General features: G+C 51.0%; 1 protein-coding gene across 2 annotated transcripts; it reads right to left on the bottom strand.

The window, feature by feature from the left end:
• Window positions 1–1,244: 1,244 nt before the first annotated feature.
• On the bottom strand, window positions 1,245–14,843 carry LOC117730271 (ubiquinol-cytochrome-c reductase complex assembly factor 1). 2 transcript variants are annotated; one of them, XM_034531827.1, is made up of 9 exons: window positions 14,627–14,843; window positions 13,961–14,050; window positions 12,135–12,242; window positions 6,746–6,818; window positions 5,783–5,840; window positions 3,669–3,777; window positions 2,517–2,594; window positions 2,328–2,441; window positions 1,245–1,782 (listed from the first exon to the last, which is right to left on the bottom strand). In XM_034531827.1, exons 1-9 carry the CDS (start codon window positions 14,720–14,722, stop codon window positions 1,648–1,650), a joined length of 861 nt encoding a protein of 286 aa, XP_034387718.1. In that variant the 5' UTR covers window positions 14,723–14,843; the 3' UTR covers window positions 1,245–1,647. The 2 variants fall into 2 exon arrangements, with proteins under 2 accessions (XP_034387718.1, XP_034387717.1); XM_034531826.1 differs by lacking the exons at window positions 12,135–12,242; window positions 13,961–14,050; window positions 14,627–14,843 and adding an exon at window positions 7,087–7,122.
• Window positions 14,844–15,542: the final 699 nt, after the last annotated feature.

The raw sequence follows: 15,542 nt of genomic DNA on the forward strand, positions 1-15,542 counted from the left end.
TATATATATATATATATATATATATATATGGTCATTAAATCTGCAATGTTGTAAAAGTTTGAACATCACGTTTTAAATAATAATAATAATAATAATAATAAAATAAACCGGTTCCCAGCGGCTGCTGGGCTGGAAGGTGGAGTGTGGCGCCCTCTACAGGACGAAGCAGAGCCGACACCTCAAATACAATTTAGCTAAAAAAGAAACTAATTATGGTAAGTGGAATATTAATGTGTCTCACTTTATGAACCTGCTGTGCAAAGGATTGTGGGTCAGAACAGGATGTTGGCTTGCATCCTGCAAAGCATCATGGGATTTGTTGGTACAATAGAGGGTATTAAAACTCACCTGAAGAAGGTTCACATGATGAATATGAACAGAATATCTTCAGATCTCGAGATCCGACTTCACTAATCCAGAAGATGACAAGTTCATAAGTCATGTGACCAAGCTCCTCCTCTTCTTCTGCACCAATCAGCTCCTCCGTGGAAAACAATGCTTTACTAAACAAGCTCTAACTTCACGTTTCACATCAAAGAAGCTTTTCAGAAACCAGTTTCAGACTTCACATAAAACTTTATTCACTTTTTAAAAACAAAACAGATTTTAAAAATGCAGCGACGGCGTCTTTGAGACCTCGACTTCCTGTTTGGAGGGGGGGGGGGGATGAGAGAGAGAGAGGGGGATGAGAGAGAGGGATGAGAGAGAGAGAGGGGGATGAGAGAGAGGGATGAGAGAGAGAGAGGGGGATGAGAGAGGGAGAGAGGGGGATGAGAGAGGGAGAGAGGGGGATGAGAGAGAGAGAGGGGGATGAGAGAGGGAGAGAGGGGGATGAGAGAGGGAGAGAGGGGGATGAGAGAGGGAGAGAGGGGGATGAGAGAGAGAGAGGGGGATGAGAGAGAGAGAGAGGGGGATGAGAGAGAGAGAGAGGGGGATGAGAGAGAGAGAGGGGGATGAGAGAGGGAGAGAGAGAGAGGGATGAGAGAGAGGGGGGGAGAGAGAGGGGGGGGATGAGAGAGAGAGAGATGAGAGAGAGGGGGGGATGAGAGAGAGAGAGGGGGATGAGAGACAGAGAGAGGGGGAGAGAGAGAGGTGGATGAGAGAGGGGGGAGAGAGAGAGAGGGGGGAGAGGAGAGAGAGAGAGAGAGAGAGAGAGAGGAGGAGACATACAGAGAGGGAGATGCTGTTGGGGTGCATGAGGAGGTCTTTGCATTGTTTATGAGAACCAGTATTTTCGGGGGGGGGGGGGGGGGGGGGGGGGGGGGGGTAAACATGGAGGAATACAAAATACTTTATAAATACAGCGCAGCGTTCATAGGAAACAAACATAAATAAGAGTTTCTTGTTCTCTCCACGGAGCGAGGGAAGAAAACCCTCAGACATGGAAGACGAGGAGGATGAAGACGAAGCATTGGCTGGTTCGCTGTGTGTGTGTGTGTGTGTGTGTGTGTGTGTGTGTGTGTGTGTGTGTGTGTGTGTGTGTGTGTGTATCCCTGACTATACTGAGCGTGCAGAGACAGAAGAGGAAGAGAAAGGAAATGCTACACATTTAAAATCTTTCCTTTTATGACAGGAGGGGGGGGGGTGAGCGGGTGAAGACGACACCACGAGGAAGAGGAAGAGGAAGAGGAAGAGGCCGTCTTGGCCTCACAGCCCGGTGTCGTTGTAGGTGGGCGTGGCCACCTTCAGGATGCTCTGAGCGTTCTGCTCCACCAGAGGGCGCCACTTCACCTCTCCGGTCAGAATCAGGTCGTCTCCGTCCAGAGAGTCCACGTACTGCATCTGGTTCAAGGCAAAGAGGCTGTCAATCAATCATCTACTGTCAATCATCTACTTCTAGGAGTCCTTATTACGGTTCCTCTGAACTTTAGAGAGACGTCCAATAAACAAATGTTCTAAATACAAACAACAACAAGTCAAAACAAATGTGTTGACGCACGTCATTTGTTTTCTGATGCAAGACAAAATTATTGAGTTGGACTCAACTTCCATGACCTTTGACCTGCATCGTGTGTGTGTGTGTGTGTGTAGCTCTTGAGTTAGAGAGAAAAGAGAAGATGCAGCAGGAGGAGGTGAATATTAAAAGTAAAAAGGAAGAAAGGAAGGAGGGAGTTAAGAGGGAGGAGGAGAGGAGGTGGAGGAAGATGAAGGAGGAGAGGAAGATGAAGAGGAGGAAGAAGATGAAGAGGAGGAGAGGAGGTGTTCCTGGAGGCCTGCAGGTGTTTTCAATCTCAGGGAAGGAAAGAAAATACACAGAGAGGAGGCTCTTAAGGTGGACCGGCTCTTAAGGTGGACCGGCTCTTAAGGTGGACGTGCAGAGAACACACCTGCTTGCGTACGTATCCCACCATGAGCTCCAGCTGTTCGGGGTCCTCACACTCGGAGTTGAACAGGTTCCTCCACAGAGCTGCAGCCAGCACGCTGTCGTCGGACAGGATCCCCTACGGACACAAACACCGTGTCATCGATTCCCGAGTCGCTGCGACACTCGGCCCTCAAACCGAAGCGTGTCTCACCTCGTCGTATCCAAACAGGGCCGCGTAGAACATCTCCGTCATGGCTCTCATGCCTTCCTTCCTTTGGATGGCGTCGATCTACACACACACACACACACATACACACACATTTACTGCTGCTGTAACCCAAGAGCCCCTCCAGTCAGTGTGTGTGTGTTACAAATACATGCGCTGAAGAGGCGGGGCTTGGGTCTTCAGGGTTTTTTTTCTACTCTGGTGTCGACCTGTCAATCAAATCGTAGCCCCGCCCTAAAGCATCCCCTGCTTTATGGTCTGTTTGACTCTAAATGACCATCATGCTGTGTTGAAGGTCGGACTAAAGATGTTCTTCATTATGAAACGATGGTGAACTAAAGTCTTTAAAGTCTTTAAAGGTTCCGCCTCCATCGGTTCTTCTTCGCCTCATGAACTCTGAAAGCTCTGAGTCTGTGATGTCACTTCCTGGAGCTGCTCCGAGTCTGTGATGTCACTTCCTGGAGCTGCTCCACTGAGAAAGAACCGAGCAGCAGCTCTGTGGACGCGCTGCCAACTGGAGAACCGCTGGAGAACCGCTGGAGAACCGCTGGAGAACCGCTGGCACAACTTACGCCCCAATGTAAAAAAACCTTAAACCAACAAAAACTGCCTCCTCTGCTGCGTTCAATGGCACGGGGAAAAACCCAATGCGGCGTTGCATCAGCTGCAAGATGAAGTAAATTAATATTTATTCAGCGGGAGGGACGTGAGGTTTGATCCAGGAAACGGACCAATCAGGAGGCTGGAACCGAGGCGCTGGTTGGAGCCTCCTGATTGGTCCGTTTGGAGCTGCTGAATGTTGACGCAGTGATTTATTGACGAGTTCCTTCTGATCACTTCATGAGGTCATTTGGCTGAAGAAGAAGAAAAGCCTCCGAGGCGTTCAGGGCCCTCCCGTAAAAACAAACCCTCACAAAAAAGGTGACGAGTAATAGAAATAAAGTTCATATTATGACGACAGAGTCTCAAAGATTTAACTTAAAGGTTCAGGAACTCAAAAGAGAAATAGAGGATTATTTTCTCAATGACTCGTCTTAATGATAAGAGCACACACACACACACACTGTAAATACACCTCTCTCTCTCTCTCCCTCTATACACACACACACACACACACACTCTCTCCCCCCCTCTCACCCCCATGATCTTGCTCCTCTGCTCCACGTCCTCCCACATGGAGTGGACCATGAACTGGCACATGTACTTCCCTTCTCTGCCCTCCTGCCGCATCCGCACCAAACACATCCTACGAGAGGAGACAGGGCATCACGTAGAGTGTGTGTGTGTGTGTGTGTTCAGTGTGTGTGTGTTCAGTGTGTGTGTGTGTGTTCAGTGTGAGTGTGTTCAGTGTGTGTGTTCAGTGTGTGTGTGTTCAGTGTGTGTGTGTGTGTTCAGTGTGAGTGTGTGTGTGTGTTCAGTGTGTGTGTGTTCAGTGTGTGTGTGTGTGTGTTCAGTGTGAGTGTGTGTGTGTGTGTTCAGTGTGTGTGTGTGTGTTCAGTGTGAGTGTGTGTGTGTTCAGTGTGTGTGTGTGTGTGTGTTCAGTGTGTGTGTGTTCAGTGTGTGTATGTGTGTGTGTGTTCAGTGTGTGTGTGTTCAGTGTGAGTATGTGTGTGTGTGTGTTCAGTGTGTGTGTGTTCAGTGTGAGTGTGTGTGTGTGTTCAGTGTGTGTGTGTGTGTGTTCAGTGTGTGTGTTCAGTGTGTGTGTGTGTTCAGTGTGTGTATGTGTGTGTGTTCAGTGTGTGTGTGTTCAGTGTGTGTGTGTTCAGTGTGTGTGTGTGTGTGTGTTCAGTGTGTGTGTGTGTGTGTGTTCAGTGTGTGTGTGTTCAGTGTGTGTATGTGTGTTCAGTGTGTGTGTGTGTTCAGTGTGTGTGTGTGTGTGTGTGTGTGTTCAGTGTGTGTGTGTTCAGTGTGTGTATGTGTGTGTGTGTGTTCAGTGTGTGTGTGTTCAGTGTGTGTGTGTGTGTGTGTGTGTGTGTGTGTGTGTGTGTGTGTGTTCAGTGTGTGTGTGTGTGTGTGTGTTCAGTGTGTGTGTGTTCAGTGTGTGTGTGTTCAGTGTGTGTATGTGTGTGTGTGTGTTCAGTGTGTGTGTGTTCAGTGTGTGTGTGTGTGTTCAGTGTGTGTGTGTTCAGTGTGTGTATGTGTGTGTGTGTGTTCAGTGTGTGTGTGTTCAGTGTGTGTGTGTTCAGTGTGTGTGTGTGTTCAGTGTGAGTGTGTGTGTGTTCAGTGTGTGTGTGTGTGTTCAGTGTGAGTGTGTGTGTGTGTGTTCAGTGTGTGTGTGTGTGTGTGTTCAGTGTGTGTGTGTTCAGTGTGTGTATGTGTGTGTGTGTGTGTTCAGTGTGTGTGTGTTCAGTGTGAGTATGTGTGTGTGTGTGTTCAGTGTGTGTGTGTTCAGTGTGAGTGTGTGTGTGTGTTCAGTGTGTGTGTGTGTGTGTTCAGTGTGTGTGTTCAGTGTGTGTGTGTGTTCAGTGTGTGTATGTGTGTGTGTTCAGTGTGTGTGTGTTCAGTGTGTGTGTGTTCAGTGTGTGTGTGTGTGTGTGTTCAGTGTGTGTGTGTGTGGGTTCAGTGTGTGTGTGTTCAGTGTGTGTGTGTGTGTGTTCAGTGTGTGTGTGTTCAGTGTGTGTATGTGTGTTCAGTGTGTGTGTGTGTTCAGTGTGTGTGTGTGTGTGTGTTCAGTGTGTGTGTGTTCAGTGTGTGTATGTGTGTGTGTGTGTTCAGTGTGTGTGTGTTCAGTGTGTGTGTGTGTGTGTGTGTGTGTGTTCAGTGTGTGTGTGTGTGTGTGTGTTCAGTGTGTGTGTGTGTTCAGTGTGTGTGTGTTCAGTGTGTGTATGTGTGTGTGTGTGTTCAGTGTGTGTGTGTTCAGTGTGTGTGTGTGTGTTCAGTGTGTGTGTGTTCAGTGTGTGTATGTGTGTGTGTGTGTTCAGTGTGTGTGTGTTCAGTGTGTGTGTGTTCAGTGTGTGTGTGTGTGTGTGTGTGTGTGTGTGTTCAGTGTGTGTGTGTGTGTGTGTGTTCAGTGTGTGTGTGTGTGTGTTCAGTGTGTGTGTTCAGTGTGTGTGTGTGTTCAGTGTGTGTATGTGTGTGTGTTCAGTGTGTGTGTGTTCAGTGTGTGTGTGTGTGTGTGTGTGTTCAGTGTGTGTGTGTGTGTGTTCAGTGTGTGTGTGTTCAGTGTGTGTGTGTGTGTGTGTGTGTGTGTGTGTGTGTTCAGTGTGTGTGTGTGTGGGTGTGTTCAGTGTGTGTGTGTGTGTGTGTCTCACCACACGTGCAGCTGTGCCACCAGGAACCAGGAGTTGAGTGTGTCTGGGAGGGAGCATTCTGAAACAACCAGCGTCATCAAACATCAAGTATTAGAAGATACTAATCTATTAATGTACTGGTCTATTAATCTATTGATTGTATAGAAGTCTGTGCTTCATGTGTTAAAGTCAATAGAAGTAAAGTTTTATTAATTTTGAACCATATTTTTCACATCTGGTAAAAATCCATCTCGTCGGATTTCAAGTGATGTTTGTGTCCAGAGCACCGACCAATCAGCACCGAGCTGCTGCCAGCTGAGGGGCGTGGCTTAGGTGTGTGACATTGTGTTATAAACAGGTCGGCAACGTCCCTCTTCTGTTTGATTGACAGATTGATCGTCTAATCACAGGCCAAGTTTGTCTTCTTAAAGCCGCGGCGTCTCCAAGTGACAGATGAGTCTCCGCTTGGGTCGGGATGCCGAATGGAGCGAAAGAACAACGCGTTACATATTATATTTAATGTTGCGCCTCGAAGCGAAGCGCTGTACAAACTACCATCAGATTATCCTCTTTCCGACGGCCCTTGAACACATCGTATGTCACGGGCGCTTTCTTGGTGGAAAGAAAACGATCAAAACGATGATTTTTCATCTTTCAATACACCGTATGTCTCATTTAAAATAAAACAGATTGTGTAAAAAACATTAAATTCTGAGCTCAGTGAAACTGACGTCATGATCGACTCACCTGAGCCGACGGTCACGTGACCATAAACTGGATGATTGTAAACATGTGAATAGCTTAATATTTAAAGCACGTGAAGCCTCAACTTTGGTAAAACTGAAGAATGTTTGATGGATTTAAATGTCATTTTTCTGATGGATTGATGTTATAATAACTCAGTTATTCTGCACTAAAGATATTATATATATATATATATATATATATATATATATATATATATATATATATACCAACACTTACTCTCAAAGAAGTCGTCGTAGTTGATTCTCTCCACGCAGCACGTGTACATGCGCAAGGCAGCGATCTTTATTTTCTATGGAGACAAAAAAACATTGTGAATCAGTAAAATCATAAATATCTTTAACGGATAAACTGCAGCTTCTATATATATATATATATATATATATATATATATATATATATATATATATATATATATATATATATATATATATATATATATATATATATATATATCCCTCCCTCCTTCCTCCCTCCATCCCTCCCTCCCTCCCTCCTTCCCTCCCTCCCTCCCTCCTTCCTCCCTCCCTCCCTTCCTCCCTCCCTCCCTCCCTCCTCACCCATTTGTTGTATTTCAGCGGCCCGGTGAAGCCCATGGCCTCGATGAGTTTGGTGAGGACCCCGACCTCCCTCCCTTCATGCTCCTTCCTTCCTTCCTTCCTTGCTCCCTCCCTCCCTCCCTCCTCCCTCCCTTCCTTGCTCCCTCCTCCCTCCCTCCCTCCTTCCTTCCTTCCTTCCTCCTTCCCTCCCTCCCTCCCTCCTTCCCTCCCTTCATGCTCCTTCCTTCCTTCCTTGCTCCCTCCCTCCCTCCCTCCTCCCTCCTTCCTCCCTCCCTCCCTCCCTCCCTCCTCACCCATTTGTTGTATTTCAGCGGCCCGGTGAAGCCCATGGCCTCGATGAGTTTGGTGAGGACCCCGACCTCCCTCCCTTCATGCTCCTTCCTTCCTTCCTTGCTCCCTCCCTCCCTCCCTCCCTCCCTCCCTCCTCCTCCCTCCCTCCTCACCCATTTGTTGTATTTCAGCGGCCCGGTGAAGCCCATGGCCTCGATGAGTTTGGTGAGGACCCCGACCTCCCTCCCTTCATGCTCCTTCCTTCCTTCCTTGCTCCCTCCCTCCTCCCTCCTCCCTCCCTTGCTCCCTCCTCCTTCCTTCCTTCCTTCCCTCCCTCCTTCCTCCCTTCCTTGCTCCCTTCTCCTTCCTTCCTTCCTTCCTTGCTCCCTTCCTCCCTCCCTTCCTCCCTTCCTCCCTTCCTTGCTCCCTCCTCCTCCCTTCCTTCCTCCTTCCCTCCCTTCCTTGCTCCCTCCTCCCTCCCTCCCTCCCTCCTTCCTTCCTTCCTTCCTCCTTCCCTCCCTCCCTCCCTCCCTTGCTCCCTCCCTCCTTCCTTCCTTCCTCCTTCCCTCCCTCCCTCCTTCCTCCCTCCCTCCCTCCCTCCTCACCCATTTGTTGTATTTCAGCGGCCCGGTGAAGCCCATGGCCTCGATGAGTTTGGTGAGGACCCCGACCTCCCTCCCTTCATGCTCCTTCCTTCCTTCCTTGCTCCCTCCCTCCTCCCTCCTCCCTCCCTTGCTCCCTCCTCCTTCCTTCCTTCCTTCCCTCCCTCCTTCCTCCCTTCCTTGCTCCCTTCTCCTTCCTTCCTTCCCTCCCTCCTCCCTCTCCCTCCTTCCTCCCTCCCTCCCTCCCTCCTCACCCATTTGTTGTATTTCAGCGGCCCGGTGAAGCCCATGGCCTCGATGAGTTTGGTGAGGACCCCGACCTCCCTCCCTTCATGCTCCTTCCTTCCTTCCTTGCTCCCTCCCTCCTCCCTCCTCCCTTCCTCCCTCCCTCCCTCCCTCCTCACCCATTTGTTGTATTTCAGCGGCCCGGTGAAGCCCATGGCCTCGATGAGTTTGGTGAGGACCCCGACCTCCCTCCCTTCATGCTCCTTCCTTCCTTCCTTGCTCCCTCCCTCCTCCCTCCTCCCTCCCTTGCTCCCTCCTCCTTCCTTCCTTCCTTCCCTCCCTCCTTCCTCCCTTCCTTGCTCCCTTCTCCTTCCTTCCTTCCTTCCTTGCTCCCTTCCTCCCTCCCTTCCTCCCTTCCTCCCTTCCTTGCTCCCTCCTCCTCCCTTCCTTCCTCCTTCCCTCCCTTCCTTGCTCCCTCCTCCCTCCCTCCCTCCCTCCTTCCTTCCTTCCTTCCTCCTTCCCTCCCTCCCTCCCTTGCTCCCTCCCTCCTTCCTTCCTTCCTCCTTCCCTCCCTCCCTCCTTCCTCCCTCCCTCCCTCCCTCCTCACCCATTTGTTGTATTTCAGCGGCCCGGTGAAGCCCATGGCCTCGATGAGTTTGGTGAGGACCCCGACCTCCCTCCCTTCATGCTCCTTCCTTCCTTCCTTGCTCCCTCCCTCCCTCCCTCCCTCCCTCCTCCTTCCTCCTCCCTCCCTCCTCACCCATTTGTTGTATTTCAGCGGCCCGGTGAAGCCCATGGCCTCGATGAGTTTGGTGAGGACCCCGACCTCCCTCCCTTCATGCTCCTTCCTTCCTTCCTTGCTCCCTCCCTCCCTCCCTCCTCCCTCCTTCCTCCTCCCTCCCTCCCTCCTCACCCATTTGTTGTATTTCAGCGGCCCGGTGAAGCCCATGGCCTCGATGAGTTTGGTGAGGACCCCGACCTCCCTCCCTTCATGCTCCTTCCTTCCTTCCTTCCTTGCTCCCTCCCTCCCTCCCTCCTCCCTCCCTTCCTTGCTCCCTCCTCCCTCCCTCCCTCCTTCCTTCCTTCCTTCCTCCTTCCCTCCCTCCCTCCCTCCTTCCCTCCCTTCATGCTCCTTCCTTCCTTCCTTGCTCCCTCCCTCCCTCCCTCCTCCCTCCTCACCCATTTGTTGTATTTCAGCGGCCCGGTGAAGCCCATGGCCTCGATGAGTTTGGTGAGGACCCCGACCTCCCTCCCTTCATGCTCCTTCCTTCCTTCCTTGCTCCCTCCCTCCTCCCTCCACCCACCCTTGCTCCCTCCTCCTTCCTTCCTTCCTTCCCTCCCTCCTTCCTCCCTTCCTTGCTCCCTTCTCCTTCCTTCCTTCCTTCCTTGCTCCCTTCCTCCCTCCCTTCCTCCCTTCCTCCCTTCCTTGCTCCCTCCTCCTCCCTTCCTTCCTCCTTCCCTCCCTTCCTTGCTCCCTCCTCCCTCCCTCCCTCCCTCCTTCCTTCCTTCCTTCCTCCTTCCCTCCCTCCCTCCCTTGCTCCCTCCCTCCTTCCTTCCTTCCTCCCTCCTTCCTCCCTCCCTCCCTCCCTCCTCACCCATTTGTTGTATTTCAGCGGCCCGGTGAAGCCCATGGCCTCGATGAGTTTGGTGAGGACCCCGACCTCCCTCCCTTCATGCTCCTTCCTTCCTTCCTTGCTCCCTCCCTCCTCCCTCCTCCCTTCCTCCCTCCCTCCCTCCCTCCTCACCCATTTGTTGTATTTCAGCGGCCCGGTGAAGCCCATGGCCTCGATGAGTTTGGTGAGGACCCCGACCTCCCTCCCTTCATGCTCCTCCCTCCCTCCTTCCTTCCTTCCTTCCTCCTTCCCTCCCTCCCTCCCTCCTTCCCTCCCTTCATGCTCCTTCCTTCCTTCCTTGCTCCCTCCCTCCCTCCCTCCTCCCTCCTTCCTCCTCCCTCCCTCCCTCCCTCCTCACCCATTTGTTGTATTTCAGCGGCCCGGTGAAGCCCATGGCCTCGATGAGTTTGGTGAGGACCCCGACCTCCCTCCCTTCATGCTCCTTCCTTCCTTCCTTCCTTGCTCCCTCCCTCCCTCCCTCCCTCCTTCCCTCCCTTCATGTTTCTTCCTTCCTTCCTTGCTCCCTCCCTCCCTCCCTCCTCCCTCCTTCCTCCCTCCCTCCCTCCCTCCCTCCTCACCCATTTGTTGTATTTCAGCGGCCCGGTGAAGCCCATGGCCTCGATGAGTTTGGTGAGGACCCCGACCTCCCTCCCTTCATGCTCCTTCCTTCCTTCCTTGCTCCCTCCCTCCTCCCTCCTCCCTCCCTTGCTCCCTCCTCCTTCCTTCCTTCCTTCCCTCCCTCCTTCCTCCCTTCCTTGCTCCCTTCTCCTTCCTTCCTTCCTTCCTTGCTCCCTTCCTCCCTCCCTTCCTCCCTTCCTTGCTCCCTCCTCCTCCCTTCCTTCCTCCTTCCCTCCCTTCCTTGCTCCCTCCTCCCTCCCTCCCTCCCTCCTTCCTTCCTTCCTTCCCTCCCTCCCTCCCTTGCTCCCTCCCTCCTTCCTTCCTTCCTCCTTCCCTCCCTCCCTCCTTCCTCCCTCCCTCCCTCCCTCCTCACCCATTTGTTGTATTTCAGCGGCCCGGTGAAGCCCATGGCCTCGATGAGTTTGGTGAGGACCCCGACCTCCCTCCCTTCATGCTCCTTCCTTCCTTCCTTGCTCCCTCCCTCCTCCCTCCTCCCTTCCTCCCTCCCTCCCTCCCTCCTCACCCATTTGTTGTATTTCAGCGGCCCGGTGAAGCCCATGGCCTCGATGAGTTTGGTGAGGACCCCGACCTCCCTCCCTTCATGCTCCTTCCTTCCTTCCTTGCTCCCTCCCTCCCTCCCTCCTCCCTCCTTCCTCCTCCCTCCCTCCCTCCCTCCTCACCCATTTGTTGTATTTCAGCGGCCCGGTGAAGCCCATGGCCTCGATGAGTTTGGTGAGGACCCCGACCTCCCTCCCTTCATGCTCCTTCCTTCCTTCCTTCCTTGCTCCCTCCCTCCCTCCCTCCTCCCTCCCTTCCTTGCTCCCTCCTCCCTCCCTCCCTCCTTCCTTCCTTCCTTCCTCCTTCCCTCCCTCCCTCCCTCCTTCCCTCCCTTCATGCTCCTTCCTTCCTTCCTTGCTCCCTCCCTCCCTCCCTCCTCCCTCCTTCCTCCCTCTCCCTCCTTCCCTCCTTCCTCCCTCCCTCCTCACCCATTTGTTGTATTTCAGCGGCCCGGTGAAGCCCATGGCCTCGATGAGTTTGGTGAGGACCCCGACCTCCCTCCCTTCATGCTCCTTCCTTCCTTCCTTGCTCCCTCCCTCCCTCCCTCCCTCCCTCCCTCCTCCTCCCTCCCTCCTCACCCATTTGTTGTATTTCAGCGGCCCGGTGAAGCCCATGGCCTCGATGAGTTTGGTGAGGACCCCGACCTCCCTCCCTTCATGCTCCTTCCTTCCTTCCTTGCTCCCTCCCTCCCTCCCTCCTCCCTCCTTCCTCCTCCCTCCCTCCTCACCCATTTGTTGTATTTCAGCGGCCCGGTGAAGCCCATGGCCTCGATGAGTTTGGTGAGGACCCCGACCTCCCTCCCTTCATGCTCCTTCCTTCCTTCCTTCCTTGCTCCCTCCCTCCCTCCCTCCTCCCTCCCTTCCTTGCTCCCTCCTCCCTCCCTCCCTCCTTCCTTCCTTCCTTCCTCCTTCCCTCCCTCCCTCCCTCCTTCCCTCCCTTCATGCTCCTTCCTTCCTTCCTTGCTCCCTCCCTCCCTCCCTCCTCCCTCCTTCCTCCTCCCTCCCTCCTCACCCATTTGTTGTATTTCAGCGGCCCGGTGAAGCCCATGGCCTCGATGAGTTTGGTGAGGACCCCGACCTCCCTCCCTTCATGCTCCTTCCTTCCTTCCTTGCTCCCTCCCTCCTCCCTCCTTCCCTCCCTCCCTCCCTCCCTCCCTCCTCACCCATTTGTTGTATTTCAGCGGCCCGGTGAAGCCCATGGCCTCGATGAGTTTGGTGAGGACCCCGACCTCCTCCTCCGTGTTCTGCCGCGTCTCCTTCACGTTGCAGAGCTAAAACAAGACAGATTTAAAAGGCATCGACCAATCAGGTCGCCCGGACCGAGACGACACACTTCATTCCTCCTGTGTGTACCTGTGTGTGTGTGTACCTGTGTACCTGTGTGTGTGTACCTGTGTGGTGGTGTCTGTGTACCTGTGTGTGTGTACCTGTGTGGTGTGTGTGTGTGTGTGTACCTGTGTGGTGGTGTGTGTGTGTACCTGTGTGGTGGTGTGTGTGTGTGTACCTGTGTGGTGTGTGTACCTGTGTGGTGTGTGTGTACCTGTGTGTGTGTACCTGTGTGGTGTGTGTGTGTACCTGTGTGGTGTGTGTGTGTACCTGTGTGGTGTGTGTGTGTACCTGTGTGGTGTGTGTGTGTACCTGTGTGGTGTGTGTGTACCTGTGTGTGTGTACCTGTGTGGTGTGTGTGTGTACCTGTGTGGTGTGTGTGTGTACCTGTGTGGTGGTGTCTGTGTACCTGTGTGGTGTGTGTGTGTACCTGTGTGGTGTGTGTGTGTACCTGTGTGGTGTGTGTGTACCTGTGTGGTGTGTGTGTACCTGTGTGGTGGTGTGTACCTGTGTGGTGTGTGTGTACCTGTGTGGTGTGTACCTGTGTGGTGTGTGTGTGTACCTGTGTGGTGTGTGTACCTGTGTGGTGGTGTGTACCTGTGTGGTGTGTGTGTACCTGTGTGGTGTGTACCTGTGTGGTGGTGTGTACCTGTGTGGTGGTGTGTACCTGTGTGGTGTGTGTGTGTACCTGTGTGGTGTGTACCTGTGGTGTGTGTGTGTACCTGTGTGGTGGTGTGTGTACCTGTGTGGTGTGTGTGTGTACATGTGTGGTGTGTGTGTGTACCTGTGTGGTGTGTGTACCTGTGTGGTGTGTGTGTACCTGTGTGGTGTGTGTGTACCTGTGTGGTGTGTGTGTACCTGTGTGGTGTGTGTGTACCTGTGTGGTGTGTGTACCTGTGTGGTGTGTGTGTGTACCTGTGTGGTGTGTGTGTACCTGTGTGGTGGTGTGTGTACCTGTGTGGTGTGTGTGTACCTGTGTGGTGTGTGTACCTGTGTGGTGTGTGTGTACCTGTGTGGTGTGTGTACCTGTGTGGTGTGTGTGTGTACATGTGTGGTGTGTGTGTGTACCTGTGTGGTGTGTGTGTACCTGTGTGGTGTGTGTGTGTACCTGTGTGGTGTGTACCTGTGTGGTGTGTACCTGTGTGGTGTGTGTGTACCTGTGTGGTGTGTGTGTACCTGTGTGGTGTGTGTGTACCTGTGTGGTGTGTGTGTGTACCTGTGTGGTGTGTGTGTGTACCTGTGTGGTGTGTGTGTGTACCTGTGTGGTGGTGTGTGTACCTGTGTGGTGTGTACCTGTGTGGTGTGTGTGTACCTGTGTGGTGTGTGTGTACCTGTGTGGTGTGTGTGTACCTGTGTGGTGTGTGTGTACCTGTGTGGTGTGTGTGTGTACCTGTGTGGTGTGTGTGTGTACCTGTGTGGTGTGTGTGTGTACCTGTGTGGTGTGTACCTGTGTGGTGTGTACCTGTGTGTGTGTACCTGTGTGTGTGTACCTGTGTGGTGTGTACCTGTGTGTGTGTACCTGTGTGGTGTGTACCTGTGTGGTGTGTACCTGTGTGTGTGTACCTGTGTGTGTGTACCTGTGTGTGTGTACCTGTGTGTGTGTACCTGTGTGGTGTGTACCTGTGTGTGTGTACCTGTGTGGTGTGTACCTGTGTGTGTGTACCTGTGTGGTGGTGTGTAGCCTCTGACATGGGGCTCCTTGTCTCTTCAGGTGTTGAGCCGCTCCAGACGAACCGGCTTCCTGAAGCGCCGCCTTGAGGGAATCAAACACACGTTTAATAAAGTTGACTTTGATTTAAGTTTACTTTGATTTAAGTTGACTTTGATTTAAGTTTACTTTGATTAAGGGTTCTGACAAACTGCTGTGATGTGACACTAAAGGAGAATCGGCTCTTTCTGAGGAACCGTCACATAATTTAAATATGTCACGCTTCCAGGTTCTCAAATGAATTAATTAAATATCTTAGAACCAAACGAGACATTTGAAAGAATTATCAAATGTATAAAATCTGCAGTCAACACAGTTTATGCTTTACTTTAATATACAAGTGTATTCAATTATAATAATCCAGAAGTTTCACTGACATTTAATAAAAAATATCACATCTGCTTTTCATTTGAGTTTGAACTGCAGAACATTGATTAAATAACCACTTTAAAAAGTGCATAGAAACATTTTAAAATGTTTTTTCATTTCATTTTAAGTTCCTTCTCTAAATGTTTAGAGTTGTGAAGTTAGTAAATATAACAATAATAACACTTATTGTTGTTATTTAACGGGCGGCCCTGTTAGACCGTGACACCGGTGGAGCTAACTGGGGCGCGTTACCTTCCCGTGCGCGGCTCCGTGCGCGGCTCCGCGCGCGGCCCTGGACGCGGCCCTGGACGCGGTCCGGATGGCGGCCTGCAGCGGCTGCCGGTACATGGCTCTCCGGTCCCGGTGTCGCGGCTGAGAAGCGGCTCCCTCCAGGTAAGGCTAGCGGGGTTTGGTCAAGTCTTCCTCCTCCTTCTCGGCAATGTCAACGGTGTTGGTCCGGCGTCGATGACTGTCCGACGGGAAACAACCGGTTCAGCGAAGAGGTTCCGCTTGGATAACAGGGCGGTTATTAATAACCCCGACGACAACATGATCATTTGGTCATTTACAATCTTCATAAAGTAAAAGAGTATAAAAGTAATAATAATAATAATAAAAAAGATGCATAGTAATAATAATACAAACATATAATAATATGAAATAATATTAATATACAATAAACATATTAAGGTCATACAAATACAGGAAAGTCAAGAACATAAATATAGAATAGAAACATTTAAATTACACAATTAGATAATACTATAACAAACATTTTCAATATAAAAATAACTACAATTTGAAGGTTCTTGTCCTTTACTTGAGAATTACCTTTTTTTGCTACTTAATTTTGGAAGCAAATATTGTTCTTTACAACATTAGTTACTTCATAGATTATACATATCAAATATAAACTAACTAATAAATGATGATGTGTTATTTTTAATTAAACTGAATTAATAATTATAATCAAATTAATAATTATAATCTAATAATGTAATATATGTTATTCTGCATGATGAGTACTTTTAGTACATTTAGACTTTTACTTGTAACAAAGTATTTCTACACTGTGGTATTACTATTTTTACTGAAGTAAAAGATTATTCCGCCACTGCCTGTGGGAACTTATTTTGATATGTACTCATGAATAAGTAACTTTTTATCC

This window comes from Cyclopterus lumpus, chromosome 5 (assembly GCF_009769545.1).
Source record: "Cyclopterus lumpus isolate fCycLum1 chromosome 5, fCycLum1.pri, whole genome shotgun sequence".
Lineage (NCBI taxonomy): Eukaryota > Metazoa > Chordata > Actinopteri > Perciformes > Cyclopteridae > Cyclopterus > Cyclopterus lumpus.

Coding starts and splice junctions, on each gene's coding strand:
- LOC117730271 (XM_034531827.1), bottom strand. CDS start 14,722: ATGTACCGGCAGCCGCTGCAGGCCGCCATCCGGACCGCGTCCAGGGCC. Junction 14,051..14,626: donor ACGGAGCCGCGCACGGGAAG/GTAACGCGCCCC, acceptor GATTCCCTCAAG/GCGGCGCTTCAGGAAGCCGG. Junction 1,783..2,327: donor TGGGATACGTACGCAAGCAG/GTGTGTTCTCTG, acceptor GCCTTGAACCAG/ATGCAGTACGTGGACTCTCT.